Genomic DNA, 26,197 nt, shown 5'->3' with positions numbered 1-26,197 from the left:
GCGTGGAGGAGAGGGAGAGTTTGTGGAGGTGGGGGTGGCCACGGCTTTGATGAAGATGCCACGTCAAGTCACTTTAGAACAGTGATTTTCAAACTTTTTTGACCACGACCTGCAGTAAGAAATACATTTATGCACACATGTGTAAGAAATACACGGTGTATGTAAACACAGGAGTTTTGATACGCACACACATGTCACATGTACCTACATCTTCAGCTGAATGAAAGTTTCAGGAAGCAATATTTTCTTATGCTCTGTGAAACACTCTGATTTTCCTATTCTGTTCTTTCATTTTTAAAAATACAGGTCACGACCCACTGAACTGATTTTACCACCTATTAATGGGACAAGTCCTCCAGTTTAGAAAACTGCTGTTTCCTTTGGTTTAGAGGAGGCCATCACCTGGGACATTTGGCTGCAAGGTGAGGTGGGGCGTAGAGGAAATGGGACATATTGTCCCTTTGGTCAGTACTTCCTTAAACTGGGGCTAAGATGCAAGTTTCAGCTTTATCTCTTGGCTGGCAGCAATTTTAAGACCTCCTGGCTTTTGTGCACTCCATTGTCTCAACCGGAGCACGCATCCTCTACCCTTGTCACCTGGCTCGCTCCATACTTCAGAGCTGGGCTTGCCACTTTCTCCATGAAGCCTCCCTGAATGCCCAAGTCTGGTTAGTTGCCTGCCTCTTCCTTCCTCAGTCCCCAGGACTTTCCTGCCTAGCACCCAACACTCTAGAGTATGATTTCTTGTTAGAGTCTATGGAAGGTAGGGATCTTTTCCATTCTGTTTATTTCTACGCTCTTCCCGCCCAGTGCTATACTACTGGCTTCATAATAATCACTTAGTACATATTTATTGAGCAAATTAATGAAAGTTAATAGTAATGATAGTCACTATCACTTACTGAGTACCCGTTTTTCCCATGAGAAATCTTAGGAGAGATTAGCAGAAGTCCATTTTATTGGTGAGGAAACTAAGGCTCCGTGATATTAAATAATAGGATAGGCCAAGGTAATAACCCAGGGCTACCCGACTCCCAGCCGTCTCTAATCACAGGATCTTATTTGTCTACATTCTCTTCAGCACTACTCAGGATGGGGCAAAGGGCAGGTCCTTAACAAACCCTCAGGGAACTGATGACAGGTTGATTAAAGAGATTTTCCGAAGCAGTGGCCACATCTAATTTTGGAGAGTTGCATCTCATATGTGGCTTGGGAGAGATCTGTGAGGTTTCCAGGGCCCCTGGATGTGGGACTGTCTTATTCGGAAGAAGAGTCTGGGCCTCTGACAAACCAGAAGAGCAGGTCTTTCAGTTACCTGGCCTGAAGAACTCCTGCACGCACCCAGAATCAAACCTAGAGCTCTACAAAACCTATGTGATCTGGCTCACACCCACAGCTCCATTGTCAGCCCCTTCCTCTTCCCTTCATCCACTCTATTCCTGCCACCTTGGCATTCCTGCTGCTCTTCAAACATGCCATGTCCAGTTCTGCCTCAGGACCTTTGTGACTGCCATTCCCTCTGCCTGGAAATCATCACTCCCTCCTGAGTCTTCCCATCCTGCTTCGTAGACCATGCTATCCAAAACATCAACCTCAGGCAGCCCAGGTGGCTCAGTGGCTTAGTGCCACCTTCAGTCCTGGATGTGGTCCTGGAGACCCAGGATCAAGTCCCATGTCAGGCTCCCTGCATGGAATGGAGCCTGCTTCTCCCTCTGCCTGTGTCTGTGCCTCTCTCTCTCTCTATCTCTCTCTCTCTGTGTCTCTCATGAATAAATAAATAAAATTAAAAAAAAAAAAAACGAAACAAAAAAAACACCAACCTCTTCCTTCTCCATTTTTTTTATACCTTTGCTTGCTCATGGCCCTGGCTACTGGAACTTGCTGTAGGATGGTACCTGACACATAGTTGGTACTCCATAATATTGGTTGCATGAATGAATGAGTGAATGAATAGGTTTTCCCCCTTTAAGACATGTGGGAAATTAGTCCATAGTTTCCCAGAAATGTGTCTCTCTAGGACTCGCACCCAGGCCCCCAAAACACACCTCTTGATTTGGAGAGAGGAAAGAGGGAAGGAAGGAACATTTGACATACTGTGTACCAGTAGGTAGGTAGGTAACTGACACCCAACAAGCATTCGAGGATCATCTCCATGTTATAGCCAGAGAAACCAGGGCCTGCTCCCTACTCATCACCAATATCAGTGCAGTGTCCAACATAAACATCCAGTGAATGGAATTACACCGAATTAGGAAGCATGCAGCCAGAATTTGTCCTCAGCGCTGTCCAGTTGTAGCCAATGCTGTGTAGCTGCCACTGTACCCATAGAAAGCCCAGGGACACAGCCTCATTAACATCCAGACACATCTGAGGGTGGGCCCGCACCAGACACGCACCAACAGGCAGCCCAGGCAGGAGCCCGTCCTACATCGGAGGCCCCTCTGTATATGCCCAGGGGCCTCAGCTTGAGCACAATTTCCACTCTAGGCTGGCTCATGCTCCTTCCTGCTCCATCCCAAACCCACTCCCAGACTGCCCACTTCCTGCCCTCTGTCAGAAAAAGGGGAGACTAGTGACAAATAATAAACTATGAATGCCTTCTGACAGATGCTAAAATATTTTTTAAGTAGCTATCATTTTGAGTTATCTGTGTCAGCTCCTCTTTCCAATGGGGCATGTTAAGGAGACTTCACAGAATTATCCTGAGCTGGAAGGAAACTGAATGACCATTTAATGCAGGAGTCAGCCAACTTTCCTGTAAATAGCTGAATAGCAAATATTATAGGCTTTGTGGGCCAAAAGGATGTTATGTGGGGATTTTCATATAATTTCCACATGTCACAAAGTCAAGTTCTACTTTTGGTCTTTTTTCAAATGTTTCAAAATGCAAAACCACTCTCAGCTCACAAGCTGTACAAAAATAGGCAGCAGGCCAGTTTAGCAGGCTATCAATACTTTGCAAGTGCCTGATTTAAAGCAATGCTTCTTAAACTTTATGTATATAAAAATTTCCAGGGGGGGCTTGTTTAAAACAAATACCTAAGTCTACTCTTAGAGATTCTAATTGAGATTCAGGTCTAGTTGGGGCCCCTGAATTTGCATTTTTAACTGGTGGGCAGGTGGTGTTGATACTGTCTGTCTAGTGACTATATTTTGCACAGCACTAACATTCTAAAACCCATTCTGTGGATGAGGAAACTGAGGCCTGACTAAGTGATACGTGCAAAGTTGTGCCCAGTGGATGAGGTGACAATATTTTCTCTGTCACTTCCCATGGCTGTTTCACCACAGAAAATTCCTTTCCATCTCCTTAACCCACCAGGCACACTCATGCTTTTGAGCTTCTTACATTCCTCTCCGAAGCAATTTTCCCCAAAAGATCCAGCTAGATGTTACCTCTTCTAAAGCAGTCCCTGACCTCCTCAAATCTAACTTCTCTGCCACAGCTCTCTGTACCGACTCATGTATAATTGTCTACAGGCCTATCTTTGAAGCATTGGGCTGTATCTTATTCTTCTTTATATCTAACTCTTTTATAATGCCTGGTAAATAGGAGGTACCACGGAACGATAGTACATCCAAAATGATGGATGGATGGATGGATGGATGGATGGATAGGTGGGTGGATGGATGAGTGGGTGGATGGATGGGTAGGTGCATGGGTGAATTGGTAGATGAGAGGGTAGATGGATGGGTGAATGAACGAATACTTCATGATCTATTGCTTGAAAATAATTTTCATGGTCAAATTGAGATTAGACCCAAGCTCCTCTAGAGCACAAGCCAGAGTATATTCCATGGCTGGTTGTAATCCTAGCATGCAAACAGTAGAAGTTAGGTTTTACTGAATGTGTGTTGAATGTGTATTTATATAGCAGGTCTTGTCCTAAACATTGCTTAATGGCCCTGTTATGGGCCCCACCTTTACTAACAAGGAAATAGATGCTAAGAGACATAGGGCAGCTAGCCCAATGCCACACAGCAAGGAACATCCTGGCTCTTCTGATTCTGTGTCACATTGCCCCTCCCTCTTCCCACCCTCCACCAGTCTTCCTCACTCATCTGGCTCCTACTAGCTGTGCAGGGCCCGGGCTGGGCTCACCTCCATCTGCATAGGTCTCGGTGCCATAGCCGTCCTGCAGGCCATTGTTCCAGGTGCCCTCATACTTGGCACCGCTGCTGCTGCTCTGCCGGGTTCCGTAGCGTCCCTTGAAGCCGTGCGTCCACTCGCCCTTGTAGAGCCAGCGTCCCTTGGTCTCTATGCCCAGCCCATGCCGTTTGCCCTGGCTCCAGTATCCCTCGAAGGTGTTCCCACTGGGCCAGGTGTAGACGCCCGCCACTTCGAAGCCAAAGTTCCAGGAGCCGGAGTACTCACCCTGGCCCTTCGGGCCCGTGCACAGCCCATGTCCGTGGGCCTTCCCCCCTTCCCAGCCCCCGCAGTATGCCCCGCCATCATCAAAGTCAAAGCGGCCCCCACTCATCTCATCGTAGCCCCTGACAGCCTCACCGTCCTCCAGCTTGGGGGAGAGAGGGCGATGGGGGCTGCCAGCAACACTCCACGCACACTCAGGGCTGGGCGCCCCTGACTCACCACTGTGCCCCGGGAGGGAGAAAGCAAGATGCCCCCAGAGGCTGAATGAGCCCGGGAGCCAAGTCAGCACTGGGTCGGCTGGTCAGTGCCATGCCCAGGAGGCCCCCACTCAACCAGCCAGAGGAAGGCTGCCAGTTGGGAAGGAAGCAGGAGGGAAAGATTCAAAGTCTCCATACAGCGTCCCAAGTCTGGCTTCCCCGGAGTCAAAGGAAAAAACGGTGTGATCCCTTTAAGAAGCACAGTGGAAGGGGTGGGGTGGAGGGGTCCCCAGCCTGTTTAAACGAGGGGAAATTCCTCCTTGGTGACAGCCCCCAGCCTAAGGCTGAATTCCTGCAGCCGGCTGGCCCCCTTCTCCACCCAGTGGGTGTGCAGGGCTGTCGTCTCCGGGCTGCTGCCCCGCCCCTCTCAATCCTGCCCTCCTCCTGGGACAGAAAGGTCAGTGTTGCCCTAACAAGGCCATTGGATCTCAGAAGCTGCTCCCAAAATAACCGCCCAGCCAGCCCAGCCTCCTTCAAAGCGGGGAGGGGTGTTTCAAATTGGGCTGGTGCTTCAGACCCAGGGAGTAGCCGGAGGGGCGAAGGAGGGCAGCTGAGAACTAAGTGGCGGTAGCTGGGGCAATTGGGTGGCTTGTCTTCCCCTGGGTAGGAGTTCCCTTCCACGTTCAGGGTGTCCTGAGTCTGCAGGAGGAGAAGGGGCAGAGGGGCCAGGGAAGGGAGTGGGGAGGAGGACTAGCGGAACACCCAGTCCTGGAACACTCAAAATCCCCCAGAGTGTAGAGGTTGGCAAATCTCGGCCCCACCACCACTCACATGCCCTAACAGGACCTGGGGCTATACCCGCTGCCAGCCCCATAAAGGAATCCGGTGACCTAAAAAGAAAGGAACGGGCATGCTTTCACATATGCTTTTGAAAGTAGAGGAGGAACTCAGGAAGAGAAGTCAGGTTCTGGAAACAGAGTCTGGAAGATAGAGTGAACCTGAGTCCATCGCTCAAGCACAACCCCTGATCCCTCTCCACACCCCTGCGAAAACCCTGGAAAGATCCCGCAGAAGGCACTGATGGCTCCCTTGCTCTCCTCTGAGACACAGGGTTGCTGGTTATTTGGAATGAGGCTGTCTCAGCAATACTCAAGGATCATGATTTTTAAAAAATATCCCCTTTCCAAGTTTCTCTTTTTCTCTGGTGTCCTCAGAGCCTGTGAGACCAGACTTGAGAAAGCTCTTGGGGCAGGATCAGGAGTGAAGGCCCTGGGTGGGTTCCCAGCACTCAGGTTCCCACCAAACTTCAGTGAAAGGGACAAATAAATCTCTGTGACTTGAGGCTGTGGCCAGGACTAAGGATTGGAAATCCCAGCTGAGCCCAGGGTTAATAGTAGCATAGAGTAATTCTGGGAAAGGTAGGAGCTGTCAAGAACAGGAAGCTGTTGGGGCACCTGAGTGGCTCAGTCAGTTGAGTGTCTGCCTTTGGCTTGGGTCGTGATTCCGGGGGTGCTGGAATCGAGCCCCACATTGAGCCCCACATTGAGCCCCACATCGGGGTCTCTGCTCAGTGGGGAGCCTGCTTCTCCCCTCCCCCGTTGCTCCCCCTGCTTGCACTTTCTTTCTCTCTCAAATAAATGAAATCTTAAAAAAAAAAAGAACAGGAAGCTGCTGGGGCTGGGGGGGCAGAGACGGAGGGATACGTTGGAGGGGGAGGATAAGATAGAAATCACTAAAAAAGCAAGCACCGAAGGCACTTGAGGACTATTGGACTGTTATTCGACTTCAGACTTCATCTGACATACTCCAAATCCCACGATGACTCAGGCTCCTTGAAGTCACTGCAGATTTGTTCTTGTTTCAGAAATGGACAGAAAATGTTCTCTCCCTTCATCCCAGTGGACTCCCAGTTCTTACTGGTTCCTTCGTTGTCAAGGCGCCCCTCCTGGGTCCTTGCTTCACTCCCAGGCAGAAACACCCAGGCTCTGAGCTCACTGTCACTGGCTGTTTGCCGAGTGGACAGGCAGCAAGTAGCAGAGGATGAAGACTGCATCGTCTAGGTTTTGGTTCACCATCTAGCCAAGCGGACTCAACTGCTCACACAAATTCACTTCTAAGAACGCTTGGCTGCCGACCCCAGAGAGCTCTGGGTTTGCCACTTTCTCACCAAGGCCTCTGGAGAATCACATGTTTCTTTCCAGCTCTGCTCTCAAGGGGGAAGGAAAGAACATCTCTAAATGGAAGTTAAGAGGGGGTTGAATTACCCAAGGTCAATACTCTTTGTCATTAAATGCTGGGTAAATCACCATAATCCTATTCTAGGGCTGGGTGGCTGCTGTGTCTTCCTGAGCTGTTCCACCTGATCATTTTAGCCACTGTTTATCCGTGCAGCTCCCTACGGTGGTTCTTTACCAAGGGTGGGTGCTCTTAAGATTTAAATTCAACACCTGTTGAACTTAAAAACATAAACAGATTCCAGATTCCAGAGCACTCTGCCTCCAGCCAATGACTAGAGTGTTCCCTGAAACGGCTTAGACAGTTGTATTCTTTTTAAAAGCTCCTCCGATGAATCTCATTCCTGGTTAAGAACCCCCTATATGTTTTCAAATTAAGAAACCGTTTCTTGGGGGCACCTGGGTGACTCAGTGGTTGAGTGTCTGCCTTTGGCTCAGGGCGTGATCCCGGGATCCTGGGATCAAGTCCCACATTGGGATCCCTGCAGGGAGCCTGCTTCTCCCTCTGCCTATGTCTCTGCCTCTCTCTCTCTCTCTCTCTCTCTCTCTCTCTCATGAATAAATAAATAAAATCTTTAAAAAAACCAAAACTGGGATCCCTGGTTTGGCGCCTGCCTTTGGCCCAGGGCGCGATCCTGGAGACCCGGGATCGAATCCCATGTCGGGCTCCCGGTGCATGGAGCCTGCTTCTCCCTCTGCCTGTGTCTCTGCCTCTCTCTCTCTCTCTGATTATCATAAATAAATAAATAAATAAATTAAAAAAAAAAAACTATTTCATAATAACATTTACATGTTCATGAATCTATTTACCATACGCTATGTAGGATAGGTAGTTGTGGAGTTAGCTATGTGTTCACATCCAAGGTATGACCTTGGGCCAATTCTTAATTTCCGTGAGCCACAATTTCCTCAACTGAAAGTACTTACCTCAAAGGATTATTAGTATTCAGGATAACATTATCTTCCTTATATGGTTGGGTAACTTAATACTGTACAAAGGCTTAGAACACACTAAACACCTAATAAATATTAACTATTATTTTTTTTAATATTAACCATTATTAATATTATCCTCACATGATAAGTTGCTCTTCAAACTAGAATGCTTAATAAGATAGTTACCAAAGAGTTAAGTCAGAATCACCTCCCAAATGCTAAATACCTTGACACGGAAGCAGTCTTTCTCTTCACAATACATGGTTACTCAACATTGCTCTGTGGTTTTATCACTTTTTAAATGGACAGACTCTGTTATTGGTAAACGGACACTTTGATTTCTTAAAATCAAAATTTAGTTTAAGTAAATTTTTTGCCAAATTTGGTACTGGCCTTAGGCGACCAGTGCCGAGATTTTAGAGGAGCTCACTTTTTTGCCTCTCCCGTTAAACCAATTCCTGGGAAAGGGAGTCCTCTTGAGGCCATTTGGGCATTACAGCAGCTTTTCCTTAGGAAAACCCACTCCCTCAGACAGAGGGAATTTAATAAACTTGGAATTAATTCTAAATCACTTTTAAAATTAGCTAGCTATTCCATTCTTGCTCTTTCCCAGGTCTTTTCTTCGTCTGTGGTTCTGTTGTTTGATCAGAGAAGGAAGTCATTTGCTTCCTCTGTTTCTCATTGCTCAAGTGTGATCATTTCCTAGGGAGCCTGGAAGGGAGAGACCTGAAAAATCCAGAACAGAGGGGCATCTGGATGGCTCAGTGGTTGAGCATCTGCCTTTGGCTTAGGTCATGATCCCAGGGTCCTGGGATCGAGCCCTGCATGGAGCCTGTTTCTCTTTCTGCCTGCTTCTCCCCCTGCTTGTGCTCTCTCTCGGGCACGATCTCTCCCTCTCTGTGGCAAATAAATAAGTAAAATCTTTAAAAAAAAAAAAAAATCCAAAACAGAACGAGAGAGAAGGCCTGCACACAGAAACCCACTTGAGTCAACTTTTCCGCCACTGAAGACGCAGCTGAAGAAGCCTCACCTCCTTCAGACCAGTTTCCTGAGTTAGGTGCCTTCCCACATGCCAGCTCTTCCTCCGAACTATGAGTTGTTTGAAGCAAGGATAATCGTCATTTTAAAAAATACGCATCAATGCAGTCTAAGTGCCTGGCGCTCCCCACTCCCCCTTGTATGCCCAGTGTGTGCACATAGTGGGTGTTCACATTTCCTTCTCTGCACCATTTGGCAGCTTACAGCTCCCTTCTTAATTAAATGCTTTTTACCTTGACAGGACTGCTCTCTTGATTCTGCTCCTGCCTCACTGGCTGCTCCTACCTAGGCTTTGGCTGGTTGGTCTTCATTCCGGGGACCTTTCTACTGTGGGAATGTTCCAGAGCTTGATCCTCTGTCTGGGTCTTTACCTACATTCACTTCCCAGGTGGTCTCCTCCAGTCTGACCTTTAGACACCATCCATATACCGACGGCTCCTTCATTTGTGTCTCCAACCCATATCTCCCTACTGATCTTCAGTACAGGTCTACCACCAACTCAAAGTCACCACAGGGGTCTCAGAAGCACCTCAGACTTGCCAAAAGCAAAACCAGACTCCGGAATTCTCCTCCCATGTCTGCTCCTCCAGCCAATTTGCATCTTCTGAAAACCTCTGGAGTCCTTAATTGCAGTTTTTCTCCACACTCTGTATCTAATCCATCAGCAACTCCCCTCAGCTGTACTTCCAAAATCATTCGAGAATACATCTTTTTCTCTGCACTGCTAAGTGTCCAAGCCCCGGGAACCCACTGCCTGATTTACTGCCTCCTTACCTCCCCTTCTCCTGCTCTCCTCAGTCCACACAGAGCAGCCAGTGCTTTATAAAGGTCATTCTGATATGTCTTGCCTCTCCCCCAAATACCCAAATGCCCCTTACCTTATTCAGGAGTCACAGCCTTTAAAATGGCCTGAGAAGCCCTCCATGATCTGCCCTTGCCCCTGCCCCATGCTTCTCTGAGCTCACCTGCTTCAAGCCTCTTTGACATCTGTGCTATTCCATCTGTCAGGAATGCTCTTCCCCCCAGTAGCCACCAGGCTCACTCCCTCACTTTCTTCGGGTCTCAGCTCAAATGTCACTGACCTCATCACAGAAACTTCTCTGCCCCCAGCCCAGCCCCAGCCCATATGATCTTGGAATCCTCCTCTCTCCACTGAGTACAAGGATGTCATTCTGCTTTCTGCTTGCTGCTCTTTTCCTAGCACCTAGTATGCTCTGCCTGGTGTTGTGGGCACTCCAGGAGTTATTTGCTGAGTAAATGGATGAATAAATGTTCCATGAATAGGTGATAAAGGCACGTCAGGACGCTACTTTTCAAAACATCAGAGTAAAATTTCTCAATCCATAATCTGAATCCATCTCCCATGGTGCATTCAAGAGATTGGTTCAATAAATCACACTCACAAAAGGTCACATGTTTGAGTGAGGGACACACACATAAAAGTTGGCCCAACTTGGTCTGAGCAGAGTAATTTTTAGCTTCAAGATTCATGTTTTGAGATTTTGACTGAAATGTAAATACTTAAAACTTATTCCCATGAATCTGGAATGCTTAGCTTTCATCCAAGTTTGGATTTCTTCAACAGGTTACTTAGTCACTGGAACTCTGTTCTTCTCAACTTTGTTCCAACACCTCTTCTTAAAATAATTTTGTTTGAAAGGAAGGGGTATCTTTCTTCATTCTCTGGAGACTGTTCTGTTAGCATACAGAATTAAGTAAATAACCAGACCACTGGACTGAAAAGCTAAAAAGGACTTTAAAGATTGAGGAACTTTAGGTAACACACTAAAGCCCAACTGCTCCACTCTCACCAGTATAAAAGGTGAAGCAAGATACTAGTTGTGGGGGAGTGGGTGTGGGTGGTAGGTGCCTTTACAGTAGAAACTCTAATGGCCTAATTAGTGGTTCTTTTTTTTAAGATTTTATTTATTCATGAAAGACACAGAAAGAGAGAGAGAGAAAGAGAGAAAGAGGCAGACACAGGCAGAGGAAGAAGCAGGCTCCATCCAGGGAGCCCGATGTGGGAGTTGATCCCAGATCTCCAGGATCACAACCTGGGCCGAAAGTGGCGCTAAACCGCTGAGCCACCCGGCTGCCCCCTAATTAGTGGTTCTTAAAGTGAGGTCTGGAAGTCTACTGTTTCAGGAGATCTGTGAGGTTGAAACCACCTTCGTGATATTAACATATTAACTGCCTTTTTCATGCTCATTCCCCCCACAAGTGTAGTTTTCTAGTGGTCACACGACACCCCATATTCACAAGAGGCTGAATGCAGAGGCAGATATGAGACTTAGTTGTCTTCTATTAAGCCATACATTAAATTTGCAAAAATGTAAGACAAGCCACTCTTTTCACCAAATCTTTTTTGTTAATTTTTCAATTAGAAATGTTAACATGTAAGAAGACCATTATTTTTAAATCAATACATATTTCTTAAATTTCTTAGTTTTAATTTCTAATATGGTAAATATAAGTATAACCCACAAAAACAAAAGCTCTTTGGCACCCTTAATTTGTAAATGTGTCATGAGACCAAAAGGTTTCACAATTGTTGCCTTAGGTATATGCAATAGCATTCCTTCTGTTAGCATCAAGAAATCTCTCAACTTCCAGTGCTGTGATGGCAAGGATTATGCTCCCTTGCTCAAACCACAGCCTTCACATGTCACTAAATCCATTCTAAACTAGTAACATGCAGAGGTTTAGGGCTTTTCCAGAGAATACCCGCCCCACCTCTCCCAAGTACAAATCACGTTAGGTGTGAAGCCCAGACCCCACTGTCATGAACCAACTCCAGTCAGTGGATGTTTTAGTAAAGAATAAAACTTATTTTGTAATCTAAGTTAAATAAACTTTCTGTTAACATGGTGTTAAAATGGCTGGACAAATTTTCACTGGATTTGATAGGATAGTCTGAAATAAAACATTATGTGGTATATGTAAAAATCACTTTGGAGCCACCTAAAAAAAGATAGGGATTCATCCTCTAGTTGAAACTGAGTTTGTTTTTTTTTTAACCAAACTTTGGAGGGAATTTTGGGATGGCCAACTAGAAATACAGGATATAGCAGGTATAAAATTCTGTTCTGGGGTTCCTGGGGCAGGAGGGGAGTGCAAGGAGATAACATCCATCAGGAACATTGGAAACGGAGATACAAGATCTACAACTAACTGAAACATACCACATATAATACTGGAGATGGAGAAGATGTGTACTTGTTTCAAATATTACACCCCTCCTTCCAACTGAAGCAGTCTGCTCCAAGCTGCTTCTTACCTGAGAAACTTCATGTCACACGCCTTCACATACCAAGCCCCAGCAGGGGTTTATTTGGGGATAATTAATGATTCTCTCAAACAATAGAGGGCAGGCCAGCTAGTTTATTCATATTGAATCTAAACCTTAGATCTCTGGCTTAACAATAACATAAGAAACCCTGAAAGACACAATAAAGTTGTGTTAAATCAGTCCTATAACTTCTAAGATCCTGGGCCGGCAACTACAGCATGACAAGTGTTCAGTCCAGTTACAAAACGTTTCCTTTTCCTTGGCCAACAAATTCTTAAACAGATCTGAAAAATGCACTGCTTTACAAAGGCTTTTACCATATGACCCACTGCTACCAGTCAAGTTATTACGGTTTCTTCATCTCCCAGAAACTTCTAAATGAGAGGGATTTTCCTTTGATCTGCTCGCCTCGGTGCGTATGTAAGAACAGGGAGTAAGAGCAGGGAGTAAGTTTAAAGGAAGAAGATGAACGGAGATGCCAAGAAAAGTTTTTATTGCAAGCACAGTGAGCAGAAGGAGACGTCTTCTCAAACAACGTGGCCGCAAGGTCTGCCATTAACTAAATCTCTCTGACAACCTTTCATTGGTTTAAAGCATATTAATTAGCTTCTTACTATCAGGTGTACATCATTTCTGCCATGTGGGACATTTTCTTGGGAATATACAAGTAATATTCCATGTAGCCTGACAGGTCCTCAATGGTCACATCATCCACATAGACTCGAGCTTGCTCAGAACAGGAGCGGGGGGAGCCAGAGAGAGTTCTGGTGTGCAGTGACTGAGAGTAGTCCTCAAGCATGGATCTTCGTTCTGGGGCCAAGGGAGGGACACTCTGCAGGCCTGAAAAGGAATACACTTCCATATCATGCCATCTCTTACACTGGCACTCCTTGCCTATGCATGCACATGGCTTGCCCTGGTTTAGCCTGGAAACCGCTTGAAAGTCAGAGAGATCATTGGCCTTGAGACTTGCTTGGGAGACTTGAGTAGCAACAGAGGAGTCTTCCTTCTTACTCTCTGATGGGAGCCTGGGAACCGAAGTTCTCAAAGGCTCAACAACTGCCCCTGTGTGATTAGTATCGAGAGAAGTAGAGCATTCTCCTGCATTGAACTCTTTAGGGGTGGAAATTCCCAGCCCACTGCTGCCATCAGGGGAGTCAGTCTGGCTTTTGTGCTTGAGCTGGCTGCTGGAAGAAGCAGCTATTGTACTGCAATGTATAAACTTTGGAGGATGAAGGACAGGAGACTTAGAACGTCGACGACGCTGGGTTCTCACTGCTCCTCGTGAAGACTTCCTTGTAGACCTAAAAGGAAAACAGTGCACAAAAAGATGTTGGGACATGCAGGTCTCCTAAACAGATTCTTTATGATAGCTGGAGATTTACTTCCTCTCCTAAGTCTGAGGTCCTAAGTAAGTTTTCCCCAAAGAGATGTGCCTACCTCTGTTTTCAAGCTGCCTAAGTCTACCTCTCAAAAACTTCAACATCTCCTTATTAACAACCTAAAGAATGGGAGAGGTAAAGGGTTGTTTTTAATTGCATTGCTCGGGCCAAACGTGTGCAGAACACTTCTGCAAACCTTGGCCTGGGAACCTTTGGCCACTGAGTCTGGAAACCACCCCCACTCCCGCCACCCGCCACAAAGCACTTGACGCTGTAACCCAACTGTTGTGCTCTACCCTCTGAACATAGCAGCTTCCATACCATTGTGTGAGGCTGATGATGCGAATGGCCACTATATCATGATTACCACACAGAGCAACAGATTTAGGATTCATTTCTATCACTGGTTGCAGTTGACGAACAGATTTCAACTCCCTCAAGTTTTCAGATACTGGGAGTTACCACACACTCTACATAACTTTTAATGAAATATTTAAATAAATAAAAGAGCTGAGCAAAGGAAAAACAATAGAGAATCAAAACTGCCAAGCAAAACTGAAAACAGAACCCAAAAGAACTTTAAAAAATAAAAAAACTGTATTTGAAATTAAATTAAATGGATGGGCCAAGCAGCACAATACACAGACTACTGAACTGGAAAATAAATCTGAATTATTTGCAATAAAGTTCAGCCAACTGTAGTCTGTGGGTCTAAACTGGCCCCCTAGCTGTTTTTATTCAGCCTGCAGACTCTGCTCCTATGGGCTGGCACTGTGAGCCAGAGACCAGGTGGGGTATCTCCCTTTACCCTGTTCCCTACTTCCTGCACCTGCCTTTTTTCTGGCCAGCTCATGTGTCACACCACTGCCAAGGTCTCACGCTGGCTACTATCTACATATTGGGGTTCGCTGTCAGCAATTGCTGGCACCTGAGAAGTGGAATCTCAGTTCAAGAGTCTGGCTTGTGCTGGGCTCTCTGAAGAAAGAAGGGGATGCTAGAATCTGGGTGCCACTGGGGCACAGGGTAAAACCAATTCTGGTACTACCACCCTTCCCCACATCCCACCAGGCTACTCATTTCATCCTGAAACTAAGCAATTGAACACAGAGTGTATCCAGCAGCCAGGTGATATGCATCAGGAAATGGGGCAGGGCAGGAACTTTCTCACTTACATACATACATAACTGAATCTCACCTCTTGGCCTTCAGAGCCTAAAATATTTAGGGGATCCCTGGGTGGCTCAGCGGTTTAGCTCCTGCCTTCCGCCCAGGGATCAAGTCCCACATGGGGCTCCCTGCATGGAGCCTGCTTCTCCCTCTGCCTGTGTCTCTGCCTCTCTCTCTCTCCCTCATGAATAAATAAATAAAATCTTAAAAAAATAAAATAAAATATTTACTATCTGGCCCTTGACAAAAAAAGTTTGCCTATCCCTGACCTAAAAGGTAGTACAGAAAACATAGAGGAGAACTGGAAAAATATAAAAGAAGTTAAAGAGAGATGTAAGACAATAAGAAATCTGGAGTTTCCAAAGGAAAGAATATAGAGACTGTAGAGCATGAAAAACAGGTGATTTCTGAAGAGATAATGGCTGAGAAATTTTCTGAATTGATGAAAGTGATCCACAGATATAGGCAGCACTCTGAAACAGAACAAATAAAGAGCAATCCACATCTAGACCCATTGTAGCAAAACTGTAGATTCTCCCAAACTGGAACATCCAGAAGCAGCCAGAGACCGAAAGATTATTCCCAAGAACAAGAACAGTAATGTTGAAGGTGGACTTTTCAACATTGATAATGAAGCCAGAAGACAACGAAGAGCTTCCAGGGCTATGAGAAAATAACCCAATCTAGAACTATGACTTCAGGCATATCAAATCTTTCAAGAACAAGGATGAAACAAAGACATTTTCAGGGATCCCTGGGTGGCGCAGTGGTTTAGCGCCTGCCTTTGGCCCAGGGCGCGATCCTGGAGACCCGGGATCGAATCCCGCGTCGGGCTCCCGGTGCGTGGAGCCTGCTTCTCCCTCTGCCTATGTCTCTGCCTCTCTCTCTCTCTCTCTCTCTGTGACTATCATAAATAAATAAAAATAAAAAAAAAAAGAAACAAAGACATTTTCAGATAAATTAAAGAATATTTACCAATAGAACATGATGTTATATAAGAAGGGGGCAACGTTCAAATTTATTCCATGAGGCATCTAACAAGAGGCCCTATTTACTAACAACAGATTTTTGCTAAAGGAATTTCTGAAGAAAGCACTTTAGAAAGAGAGGCAAGGCATTTTTTTGTTGTTGTTTTGTTTTTTTGAGGCAAGGCATTCTATATGGATCTATATGAGATGCAGCTACACATGAAAGTTAGGTCAGAGTTAAAAAGACTATAAGGAGGAGGGTTAAAATATAGCTGATGCTTGAACAAAACAGGTTTGAACTATGTGGGTCTGCTTACAAGTGGATTTTCTATAGTATTTGTAAATGTATTTTTTTCTTTTTTTTCTTTTAAAGATTTCATTTTATCATGAGAGACACAGAGAAAGAGAGGCAGAGACACAGGCAAAGGGAGAAGCAAGCAGGCTCCATGCAGGGAGCCCGATGTGGGACTTGATCCCAGAACCCTGGGATCACACCCTAAGCCAAAGGCAGACACTCAACCGCTGAGCCACCCAGGTGTCCCTGTAAATGTATTTTTTCTTCCTCATAATTTTCTTAACAAAATTTTCTCTTCTCTATCTTATTGTAAGAATACACTGTATGATACATAAAACATACAAAATATGTGTTGACTCTTTGTTATCTGTAAGACTTCTGGTCAAAAGTGGGCTGCTAGTGGTAAAATTTGAGAAGTAAAAAGTTATACATGGATTTTTGACCTACACAGACACTGACCCCCTAACCATTCTGTTGTTCAAGGGCCACTGCAATAACTTTTGTCTTTGTTAATAAGCATGTACCGTGGAATTTCAAGGCTAACTACCAGAAGAATAGAAACACAGCATATAATTTCCAAACCAGAAGAAGGAAGAGGTAAGGGGAAAAAAACACACCCATCTCAAACAAGTTTTTACAAGGAGGAGAGAAGAGGGAAGGTCAAAGAATAAAAAAACAAAAAAACAAAGAAGCAGAACAGCATAAAGTAAAATGGCAGAAACAAGTCTAAATATATCAACCAATAATCAAAAAAAATGTAAATGCACTGAACTCAGCACTGAACGTGAATTTCAGCACTGAAATGCACTGAACCTTTTTTAAAAAAAAAAAGGTTATCGGAATGAATAAAACAAAACAAGCCATATATATTTATGAGAGACATCTAAAATTTTAAAACACACACAATGGTTGAAAATAAAAGACAAAAAATGATATAACAGGCAAATACCAACCAAAAGATGACTGGATTAACTATATTAATTCTGGAAAAAATAAGACTTTCAGACAACAGCCATTATGAGGAATTAAGAATGTCACTTATGTCATTAAAAATCTCCAATCATCAGGAAGAAAATGTTCTAAACTGGTATGAACCTGGACGTAATAAACCTAACAAAATGGGTTCAAATACATAAAACAAAAATACAGAACTTAAGGGGAAAACAAATTCACTACCATGGGGAATTATTGATAGATTGAAAAAAAAGATTTAAATAAAACATTTAAAAGTCTCATTTAATGGACATGAAAGAAACCCAAGAATGATTACAGAAGACCATGCTTCTCAAACACACCTAGGATATTTATAAAAATTGACTACAAACCAAGCCATATAGCAAGTCTCGGCAAATTCTCAATTGAGAAGAATGGTTCATCTCTAATCACTGGATTTTGGGTTCCATACCTAACAAACTCTTTTCTGGATACTCAGGAAAGTCCAATAGTAATTTATAGAGTATTGGGATAAAAACCACCTGCAGTAAGAAAGCTCTTACCCATGCCAACTGTCTTTAGATGCACATGTGGTTTTCGGTTTGGTATCATCTGCTGCTGTTCTGACTGATGCTCTGACATTTGTGCCTTCTCCAACGGACAGAGATGCTATGGACCTGAAGAAAACAACAGCATACTGCTTAAAGAAAACTGAAAGGAGGAGGACTTACTGCTCTCACCAACTCAAATACAACTTATATTAATGCCTTTCTTTGTTGTTTGGGTTTCTCAAAAAATTGCTCACCTTTTAGACTATATTTTCCTCTGAAACCAAATTTAGGGGAATCCCTAAAAGCCCATGGTTGCAGAATCATAAGCCAAAGAGTAATTCTTAAGTATGACCAGCAGCAGGATATAAATAGATTTTTAGGCTGTTTATCTGGGGCAGATAAGGTCTTTTGCCCACAGAGAACACTAATGACACTTATAAAATAAGTATATTTTATGTGGGCAAATCAGAGCAATGAGAACTAAGCTGAGGAGCAAAAACTTCAGGAGATTCACTCTAACTTCTTGAAAATAAGTATTTTTGACAACTAATAAACTTAAAATATTAGTGAGAGTTAAATCTTTGCAATTTAAAATTGCAGAAGTAATATGGGTTCCCAGTAAAGAAGAAGAAAAAAATTGAGAAAAAAGAATATAGTCTCACAACCCAGAGATTTACAACAGTAACATTTTGGTATAAATCCTTCCAGACCTTTTCAATATACACACATATATACACACACACTGGGTTCCTCCTATACTATACATGCTGCAGTATTAACAATCCTTTAGACAGAAACAATCTACGAAGTAAAAAGATGCTCACTGAAATATAATTTAAAATAAAAATAAGAATAACCTAAATGCCCAGTAGAAAATAGAAAATACTACATTATATAAATGACACATCTGTTCAAAGGAATACTAGGAATTTTTTTAATTAAGTATATAAAGACCTTTGTTGACACAAGAGAGAATGCATATAACATTAAAACAGTAGGAGATATATAACAACCATATATATATCATGATCTCAACCATGTAAAAAAAATTTGTATGGTGTTATGTACAGATGGTCTAGATGTTAACAGCAGTTATGGTAAATTGTGATTTTTACTTCTTTTTTCTGTGAATTTTTCTTTAAGAAGCATTATTATTTTATAATCAGATAAAAAGGATTTATTGTTTTCTAATAAATACATAGAGATTTATCCTGATAAGACAAATACCACTGGGAATCAAAACCTGTTGAACAGGATCATGCTAAATTCCTGGCAAGGCTTAGTTTATGAGTCAGTACCTCAGATGTCCCTGTTTGTAAATCAGCAACAATATGCAACAACTAGAAACATATGATACATTACACAAGTCTTAATTCTGCTTAGTCATGGTAATGACTCACTTCTACAAGTATTTGGTTTTCTCAAATGTTCTCCACTGTTCCTTTCCTTTCTATAATTTTACTCTAGGCAGATCACATACTACAAAAATGCAATATCTGATCATAGGTTGTACAAGTATCTTCAGAGGTTTGGTTTTTTTTGGGGGGGTGGGGGTGGGGCCTGGGTGGCTCAGTCAGTTAAAAGGCTGCCTTCAGCTCAGGTCACGATCCCAGGACCCTGGGATCCAGTCCCACATGGGGCTCCCTGCTCTTCAGGGAGCTGGCTTCTCCCTCTGCCCCTCCTCCCACTTGTTCTCTCTCTCAACGAAATAAAAATCTTTTTAAAAAAGCGGGGAGGGGGATTAGTTGTTGTTTTTAATGTTCCAGGTACTTTTTAGAGGTACCGGAATAGCTTAATTTTATGTTCTAACTTCTTAAAACACCAGGAAAGAAATCTGTATATGAAGAGTTACTCAGGTGAATTTACATATTAAGAGATTTAAATGTATATGTGTGTATGTATACACATTCCTAGCATTTTCCTGATTAAAAAAAAAAAATCAGGGATCCCTGGGTGGCGCAGCGGTTTGGCTCCTGCCTTTGGCCCAGGGCGCGATCCTGGAGACCCGGGATCGAGTCCCACGTCGGGCTCCTGGTGCATGTAGCCTGCTTCTCCCTCTGCCTGTGTCTCTGCCTCTCTCTCTCTGTATGACTATCGTAAATAAATAAATAAATAATTTTTAAAAAATAAAAAAAATAAAAATAAAAAATAAAAAAAAAATCATTTCTCTACTAGAACTCAAAATGGAACATGACCATAATCTAGATCTATTTTTCTTCTTTGTTTTTATTTCCTAAAATGCCTTAAAAAGTAATAATCAATTTAAATGGCAAGATGACCATAACAGAAGCCACTGGGAAGAGAAAGATACTTATCTGAAATCATGGAAGCAAATGTGAGCACCATTAACAGTTTTTTTTTTTCTAAAGATTTTATTTATTTATTGAGACACAGGGAGAGAGAGAGAGGCAGAGACACAGGCAGAGAGAGAAGCAGGCTCCATGCCATGAGCCCGATGTGGGACTTGATCTGGGGGTCTCCAGGATCGCACCCCTGGCTGCAGGTGGCACTAAACTGCTGCACCACCAGGGCTGCCCGCACCATTAACAGTTCTTATGCAAATCTATTAGTATAAATCTTCTCAACTGGTAGGCCAAAAAAATTAAAATAGTACTAGCAATAAGCAAACTGCTATAACAACTATTTAATTTTTACTATGTGCCAGGTACTGTGTACAACTGATGTTGTCATCAAGTTATCATATAAAGGAATGGTTAAGAGCACAAGTTCTGGAGAAAAATTGTCCAGGTTCAAATACTAACTACCACTTCTCACCAATGTGACCTTTAGCAAATGACTTAATTCATGTGTAGCTCATCTATAAATCACAATAACAATAGTATCTATCTTCCCAGTTGGTAGTGAGGATTAAATAATGTGTACAGGTACTTAAGCCAGTGTTTAGGGCATAGTAAGTGAGTAATAAACCTCAGTGATTATAAGTTGCTGTGAAGTGTTCTACTCTGAGCTTCTAGGGTTTAGTTTCCAATCATGAAAAGAAATATTCCTACATCTACCAAGATTTGAGATTTCTTCTGTCCTGGGGTGAAGAATGGGAATGAAAAGAGTCCTGCACAGAACATTTTGCAAAGGGCAAAATATTAACATTCAGACAGCAGCTGGTCTGCAGGTGCTCTAATTAGTTTGGCTAAAGGGTTCAAGATTATTGATCTCAGTGACAGAACCCTAATGAATAGAGGTTTCCATAGTGATAGACTCAGCAATCAGAGCATATGAAATCGAAAATGTCTGCTGATTTCTGTGGAGCCAATTCACTTTAAGGAAAAAACACTGTGATTCCCTAGAGATGTATGAGGAAATTCCTGATGGGACACTGCTTGGTAATTTTGATTAAAGAGCGAGGTGGGGAACCCTCCTCAAAACTAAGGGAAACCAAAACACCCAACTTAAAGTACAAAGGAGCTGCTACTTTTCAAAATTTACGATTAAGAGTTTCTTTTATAAATAAAATGCTGTGCAAAATTTGGTAGAATGTCACACTACTAACATTTTTATCTTCCACAAATAATGAGAAATCTTATAAAAGAATGAGACTTTCCTCAGTGAAAAGGCTATTTAGGTCTACTAAACAATTTGCAAATAATATATTACATATTTAATTACCCTGATGCATCCACTCTTAATTTCTTGAAAGCAGTTTGTAGACTCTCCTCCTCTCCATCCTTGGCTTCGGATTTCATTATGAAAGTTTTTACACTACTATGGATGTTGCCGTTAATACTAAAAAATAAAATAAAAATAAAATGAGAAAAGTGAAAGCAGGTAGGTTCAAAAGTATTCCTTTCGTTAAAATCTATATTCCTGATACTAGTACTACTTATTAGGCGGGAAAAAGTAAGTTTCTGTTTCTAAAAGGAAGTTTCAGTGTTGACAGTTGGGAACTGTAGATTTTACTTCTTAAGAAAAGACAAATGAAATGATACAGAAACATGTATTTATTATAACAGATTTTTTTATTGAAGTATAGTTGACATGTTATATTAGTTTCAAATGTACAACATAATGATTCAACAATTCTGCATCTTACTCAATTATTATGATAGAATTTAAACTGTCCAAATATTTAATGCCAATATCCTTTACACAACTTTAAAAACGAGATCACCTGAAATCCATGATTAAGTATATTTTTTAACACGGGGTAAAAATGTCCAGTTGTAGAGGTCTAGAAATCTACAAATGATCTGTGCACCAGAAATAAAAGAAAAAGCTCAACCTACAGCACTCTGATCCTTTAAAATGATACTATTGGTCTAACCCTAACAAGTCCGGTTAAGTATAACTTTATGACACAGGGTAGCATTTCTCCAAAGCAATTCTGACCTAGATCTCAATATTCATATTTACATAAATATTCACACTCAAATATCAATGTTATCATTGTTAGAGCAGGATTACAAATATGTTTCAATAATTACTGTTTATTCCACACTTTTACCAGTAAGATTAATACCTTCATTTTTTAAGCTTTGAATTATTTTAATTATTACATAAGATAGAAAATAAATGAACTATGCTTGCAGCTGAAAAAGATATACAGAACTTTGCCAAAAGAAAAAGGTGGAAAGTAAAAAATATACATAAATTATTTTTCTGTAGATGCACCTTTAAATGATCTCCACTTAGTCAACCAGTTTGATTAATGAAAACTTCTCCATTCTTCCACCTTGATTTTTACATTTAAACAAAAGGGGAACGGGGCCAATCAAAGCAATAAAAGACACAACAGAAAAGTCTGTTAATAAATCCTTTGAAATCTAGTTTCCTGATTTTTTTCACTAAGGTAATAAATTAGTTAACATCAAATCTGAACAAAAAATAAACAAATTAGTATCTATGAACATACCACAGGGAATCAGAAAGAAAAAAGGTAAAACAAAAAATAGAGGTTGGTGGATTTGTGAAGTAAAGGATTATTAACTTTACCTCTTCCTTATTTCTAACTTGCTAACCCCATGCAACCCCCTCCCCCCACCCCCCACCAAAGGCACTCTCAGAAGGAGCAGTGCCTCTGGGTGGACCCTTGTAACTTCTGATTCCTCACCTGCTCATTTCTCAGGAGAGAGTCTGAGGTTATTGTGAGACCTCTAATATTCCAAAGGTCAGGGTGTCATAATATGTTTGATATAATCATATAGTACCAATGGCAGAATAAAGCAGCAAGGAATTAAAAGACTGTTTCATTCATTTATTTACTTACATATAGAAGTAGGTATTTTAGGCAGATCTCTCTGGTGAAGACTGAAAACAGTGTCCAAAGAATTCAGCTAGCTTTTACTGCAACTTCTTAAATCAAAAAATTTGAACACATTCCCCACATATATTTTGCTGGTTTATTTAATCAGTACATGAACTTGAGGAAACATTATCAATTCCATATTTCACTGGTTTCTAATTCTTTTGGATTTAGAAGAGGATTCTCCCCCAGATACACATTCATGTTCTATGTATCTGGGGAGAGAGGTGGGCAAAGATGACATATCCTAATGTTTTTGAAGCTCCACAGTACTAAAAGAGCACTACTGGATATTGTAAACAAATTCTTCCCGCTGGTAGAACTAAATTAAAGTTTGGCTTACAGTTTTCCTCAATTACTTTATGACCAGTCAAATTCTCAGACTATTGGCCTTTACAGAGTTAAACAATCTGAAGACAGTCTTCCCATCCCTGAAGACCCCAAACAAACCCTCTTCCAGGACTCTGGAACTCAGTACACATCACATCTAAATATACAGTGCTGAATTCTATAGGCAGAAATTTATTCCATCCACAAATATTTACAGAATTCCTACCATGTGCTTTAGCACTAGACTGGATGTTAGGGATAGAAGGATAAACCTGACAGAGACCAGAGCTGTGAACCCTATTCCTGTAAGGATTAGAATCTCATTCCTGCCCTAACATTGAGCTAAAAAAGCTTTGCACCCAGATTTTTAATTATATAGTGCTAACTTAATTGCACTGCAGGTGACCTCTAGATGTTAATACAAACTTAGCATTCTTGTTGACATACTAAAAGATCTATTATTTGAAAACCAAAATAGACCAGGGCAGCCTGGGTGGCTCAGCGGTTTAGCACTGCCTTCAACCCAGAGCATGATCCTGGAGTCACAGGATCGAGTCCCACATCGGGCTCCCTGCATGGAGCCTGCTTTTCCTTCTGCCTGTATCTCTGCCTCTCTCTCTCTATATATATATCTCTCTTTCCCTCTCATGAATAAATAAATAAAATCTTAAAAAAAAGACCAAAATAAAAACTGGCTACAGACTAAAACTTCAGGAATGAAGTTCTGTCTAAACTATTTTCAGACTTCCAATATTCTGATTACGCACCTTTCCCCTATTCTATTAACCCAGAGCAAAGGCAAATCTTAGGTGTAACCTTAAGAGCTAAATCAGAGCATGTCTGTAATTATAAAAGGCTTATTATGCTCCTCCGTATTCCTACCTTCCCATTCACTCAAATCGAAAGCTGTATAACTCCGGGAACATACAACTGGTTTGTCTTTTTCATTAATATTACATTAGTGGAGACATCTCTTGCCGTTTCACTGCACTAACTTCTTGAAAAAGGAGCAGTCCCCAAAGAGATCGAAGTTTAAAGGCCTACTGTAAGATACTTTTTTTTTTAAAGTTAAATCACAAGGGAGCGATTTTAACTTTGCAAAGATTTTCCTAACCTTTCAAAAATGACAAGTAAAATTCTAAGTTCCTCCATCAAAAAGGGCAAATTCCTGGTTTTCTCTGACTTTCAGCGAATAGCAATGCGTCACCACCTCATACACATATCTCGGTAGTTTTAATCACGACCTCTTTTAACCTCAAATCTAGGGCTAAATTTCCAGGAACCCGAGAAGACGTGAGATCGATCAGTAAAGGATCCCCGCGGTAAGCGTGTCATCGCAATGTTAAAGCTCTAGAAACTTTCCCGGCCTCGCAGGAAGCGCGGAGTGCGGGAAAGAAAACCCTGTCCTGCAACCCCCCCCCCCCCCCCGCCCAAGACACAAACAAGTCTAAGGTGAAAACTATCGGCGCCCCCGCAGGACAAAAACACACTCCCGTCTCTCTGCACACTCTCTCCCCCCCACCCTCTCCAGGGCAGAGCTAAAGCTCAATGTTAATTCCGAGCCCCCCCCCGGCCCCGCCCAACCCAGAATCTGGAGCGGTCGCGATTCAACGAGACGAGGGGGGAAAGGTCAGGATCTGGGGGGTCGGGGGCGGGTCGGGGAGTGGAGAGCTAAGGCCCCAGCTCTCCTAGCCCGGGGTCTCCGACTGGAAAGGTGCCCCTGCTGGATGCTCCCTCCGCCGGGAGGAGAGGCTGGATGCAGGAGGAGGCGGGAGCGGAGCCCAAGAGGCAGCCAACGAGGCTGGGGCTCGGCAACAGCGGGAAAGAGCGGGAAGGGGCAAAGGGCGGCCAAGGAAGGCGAAAAGGGGAAGCTACAGGCGGGCGGGAGCGGGCGGGAGCGGGCGGGAGCGGGCGGAGGGGCGGGCCGCGGGAAGGGGAGACAGAGCCGAGCCCGGGCCGGGCCGAGCCGAGCCGGGCCGGGCCGCGGCTGCCCAGGGGGTGCGGAGAGGCCCAGGCCCGGCCCGGCCCAGGCAGTCAGCGCCGGGGGACTACGCGACGAGAGGCGGGCGGGAGTGTGGGAAGCCGCCGCCGCCAGGCCGGAACCCCTCCCCGTAACGTCAAGGCACTCACCTCCTCGCTGCTGGGGCGCCCCGGGGATCCAGTCCCGTCTGCTCAGATCGTCTCTCCGGGATCGCGGCGCCTGACTGACCCGGATCCAAACCCGCGGAGGGGGCCAGCCCGCGCCTCCGAGGTCGCACTGCGCCTGCGTCACTCAGCACGCGCCCCGCCCCCCGCTCACGCTCCTCCCCCCCCGTGACTCGGCAGCGCGGCAGGCGGTGGCTGCGCAGGCGCGGGGCGCCGGCCGTGCCTCTCCAACGCCTTGTACCCGCCCCTCTCGGAAGCACGTGCGCTCACGTCATTTCCTGTTATTCTCGTCGCTGGGTCTTCGGTCCTCCGTGGGTTCGCTCGGGACCGGGGTTTGGGGCGTGCCCGCTTCCTCTGTGTCAGGTGAGTGAGTAGGCGCTGTCCTTCGCCGTCGTCCAGCCGCCGCGCTTCCCAGGGTCTCCCGGGGCCTGGTGCTGGTCCTGGAGTCGCTATGGCAACGGACATTCCGCGGCCGGAGTGGGAGAATCTCGGCGAGGCTGCAGCCCCGCTCAGCTCGTGGCCCGGCCCTCCTTGGTGCCAAGGAACCGGGCGACCGGCGACATCTCCAGCGCTCGGACGCAGGCCCTCGTGTCCTGGCCTTGCAGAGGAGCGGAGAGGTAGGAGACACGGCCAGGGCCATCACCGTGAGGCCGGAATCGGAACGGCTGTAATGCCCCTGTTTGATCCGAGACGACTGCTCTTCACCTGTCTGGGCCACAGTTTCTGCGACTGTTAAGTGAGGAACTTGGACTTCATCAGCGAATCTGTTTTTTTTTTTTTTTTTTTTTCTTTTCAGGCATGGACTCCTTGGAAAATGTAGTGAGAACTCGACAGAGAAATGCACGTGCGCACTTAATTTTGCAACAAGGTTTATAGAGCCGTTCACCTAAGTAGGTTATTTTAAGGGATCTTTGCATTTGTAGGACTCAGTTCAGATGAGAGACAGAGAAGGGGTGATGGGTGCCACAGTTGCAGCCTCCCTCCGTCCCGGGACTGGTTCTGCTTGAAAATTTATTTGAGAAAGAGAGAGAAGACACATGCGCATGGTTTGATCAACAGGGGACTTGCAGGACCTTTCTGCCAGGGAAGGACATCAAAAGGAA

General features: G+C 43.9%; 2 protein-coding genes across 2 annotated transcripts in view; both read right to left on the bottom strand.

The window, feature by feature from the left end:
- Positions 1 to 4,965, bottom strand: part of JPH2 (junctophilin 2) — a 65,315-nt gene extending 60,350 nt beyond the window's left edge. The window contains exon 1 of the mRNA XM_055307597.1: positions 4,103 to 4,965. Within this exon, the coding sequence (XP_055163572.1) occupies positions 4,103 to 4,481 (379 nt within the window). The 5' untranslated portion in view covers positions 4,482 to 4,965. The remainder of the gene's footprint in view (positions 1 to 4,102) is intronic.
- Positions 4,966 to 12,137: 7,172 nt separating this feature from the next.
- Positions 12,138 to 25,205, bottom strand: OSER1 (oxidative stress responsive serine rich 1). The gene is made up of 4 exons (XM_055306798.1): positions 25,080 to 25,205; positions 20,987 to 21,103; positions 17,375 to 17,488; positions 12,138 to 13,370 (listed from the first exon to the last, which is right to left on the bottom strand). The coding sequence occupies exons 2-4, from the start codon at positions 21,061 to 21,063 to the stop codon at positions 12,683 to 12,685; spliced, it is 879 nt and encodes a 292-aa protein (XP_055162773.1). The 5' UTR covers positions 21,064 to 21,103; positions 25,080 to 25,205; the 3' UTR covers positions 12,138 to 12,682.
- Positions 25,206 to 26,197: the final 992 nt, after the last annotated feature.

This window comes from Nyctereutes procyonoides, unplaced genomic scaffold, assembly GCF_905146905.1.
Source record: "Nyctereutes procyonoides isolate TBG_1078 unplaced genomic scaffold, NYPRO_anot_genome, whole genome shotgun sequence".
Lineage (NCBI taxonomy): Eukaryota > Metazoa > Chordata > Mammalia > Carnivora > Canidae > Nyctereutes > Nyctereutes procyonoides.
Note: the sequence above shows the minus strand (reverse complement) of the source record. Positions and strands in the feature narration are given on the sequence as shown.

Coding starts and splice junctions, on each gene's coding strand:
- OSER1 (XM_055306798.1), bottom strand. CDS start 21,063: ATGAAATCCGAAGCCAAGGATGGAGAGGAGGAGAGTCTACAAACTGCT. Junction 17,489..20,986: donor TTAAGAGTGGATGCATCAGG/GTAATTAAATAT, acceptor TGTTTTCTTCAG/GTCCATAGCATCTCTGTCCG. Junction 13,371..17,374: donor TCTAAAGACAGTTGGCATGG/GTAAGAGCTTTC, acceptor TTTTCCTTTTAG/GTCTACAAGGAAGTCTTCAC.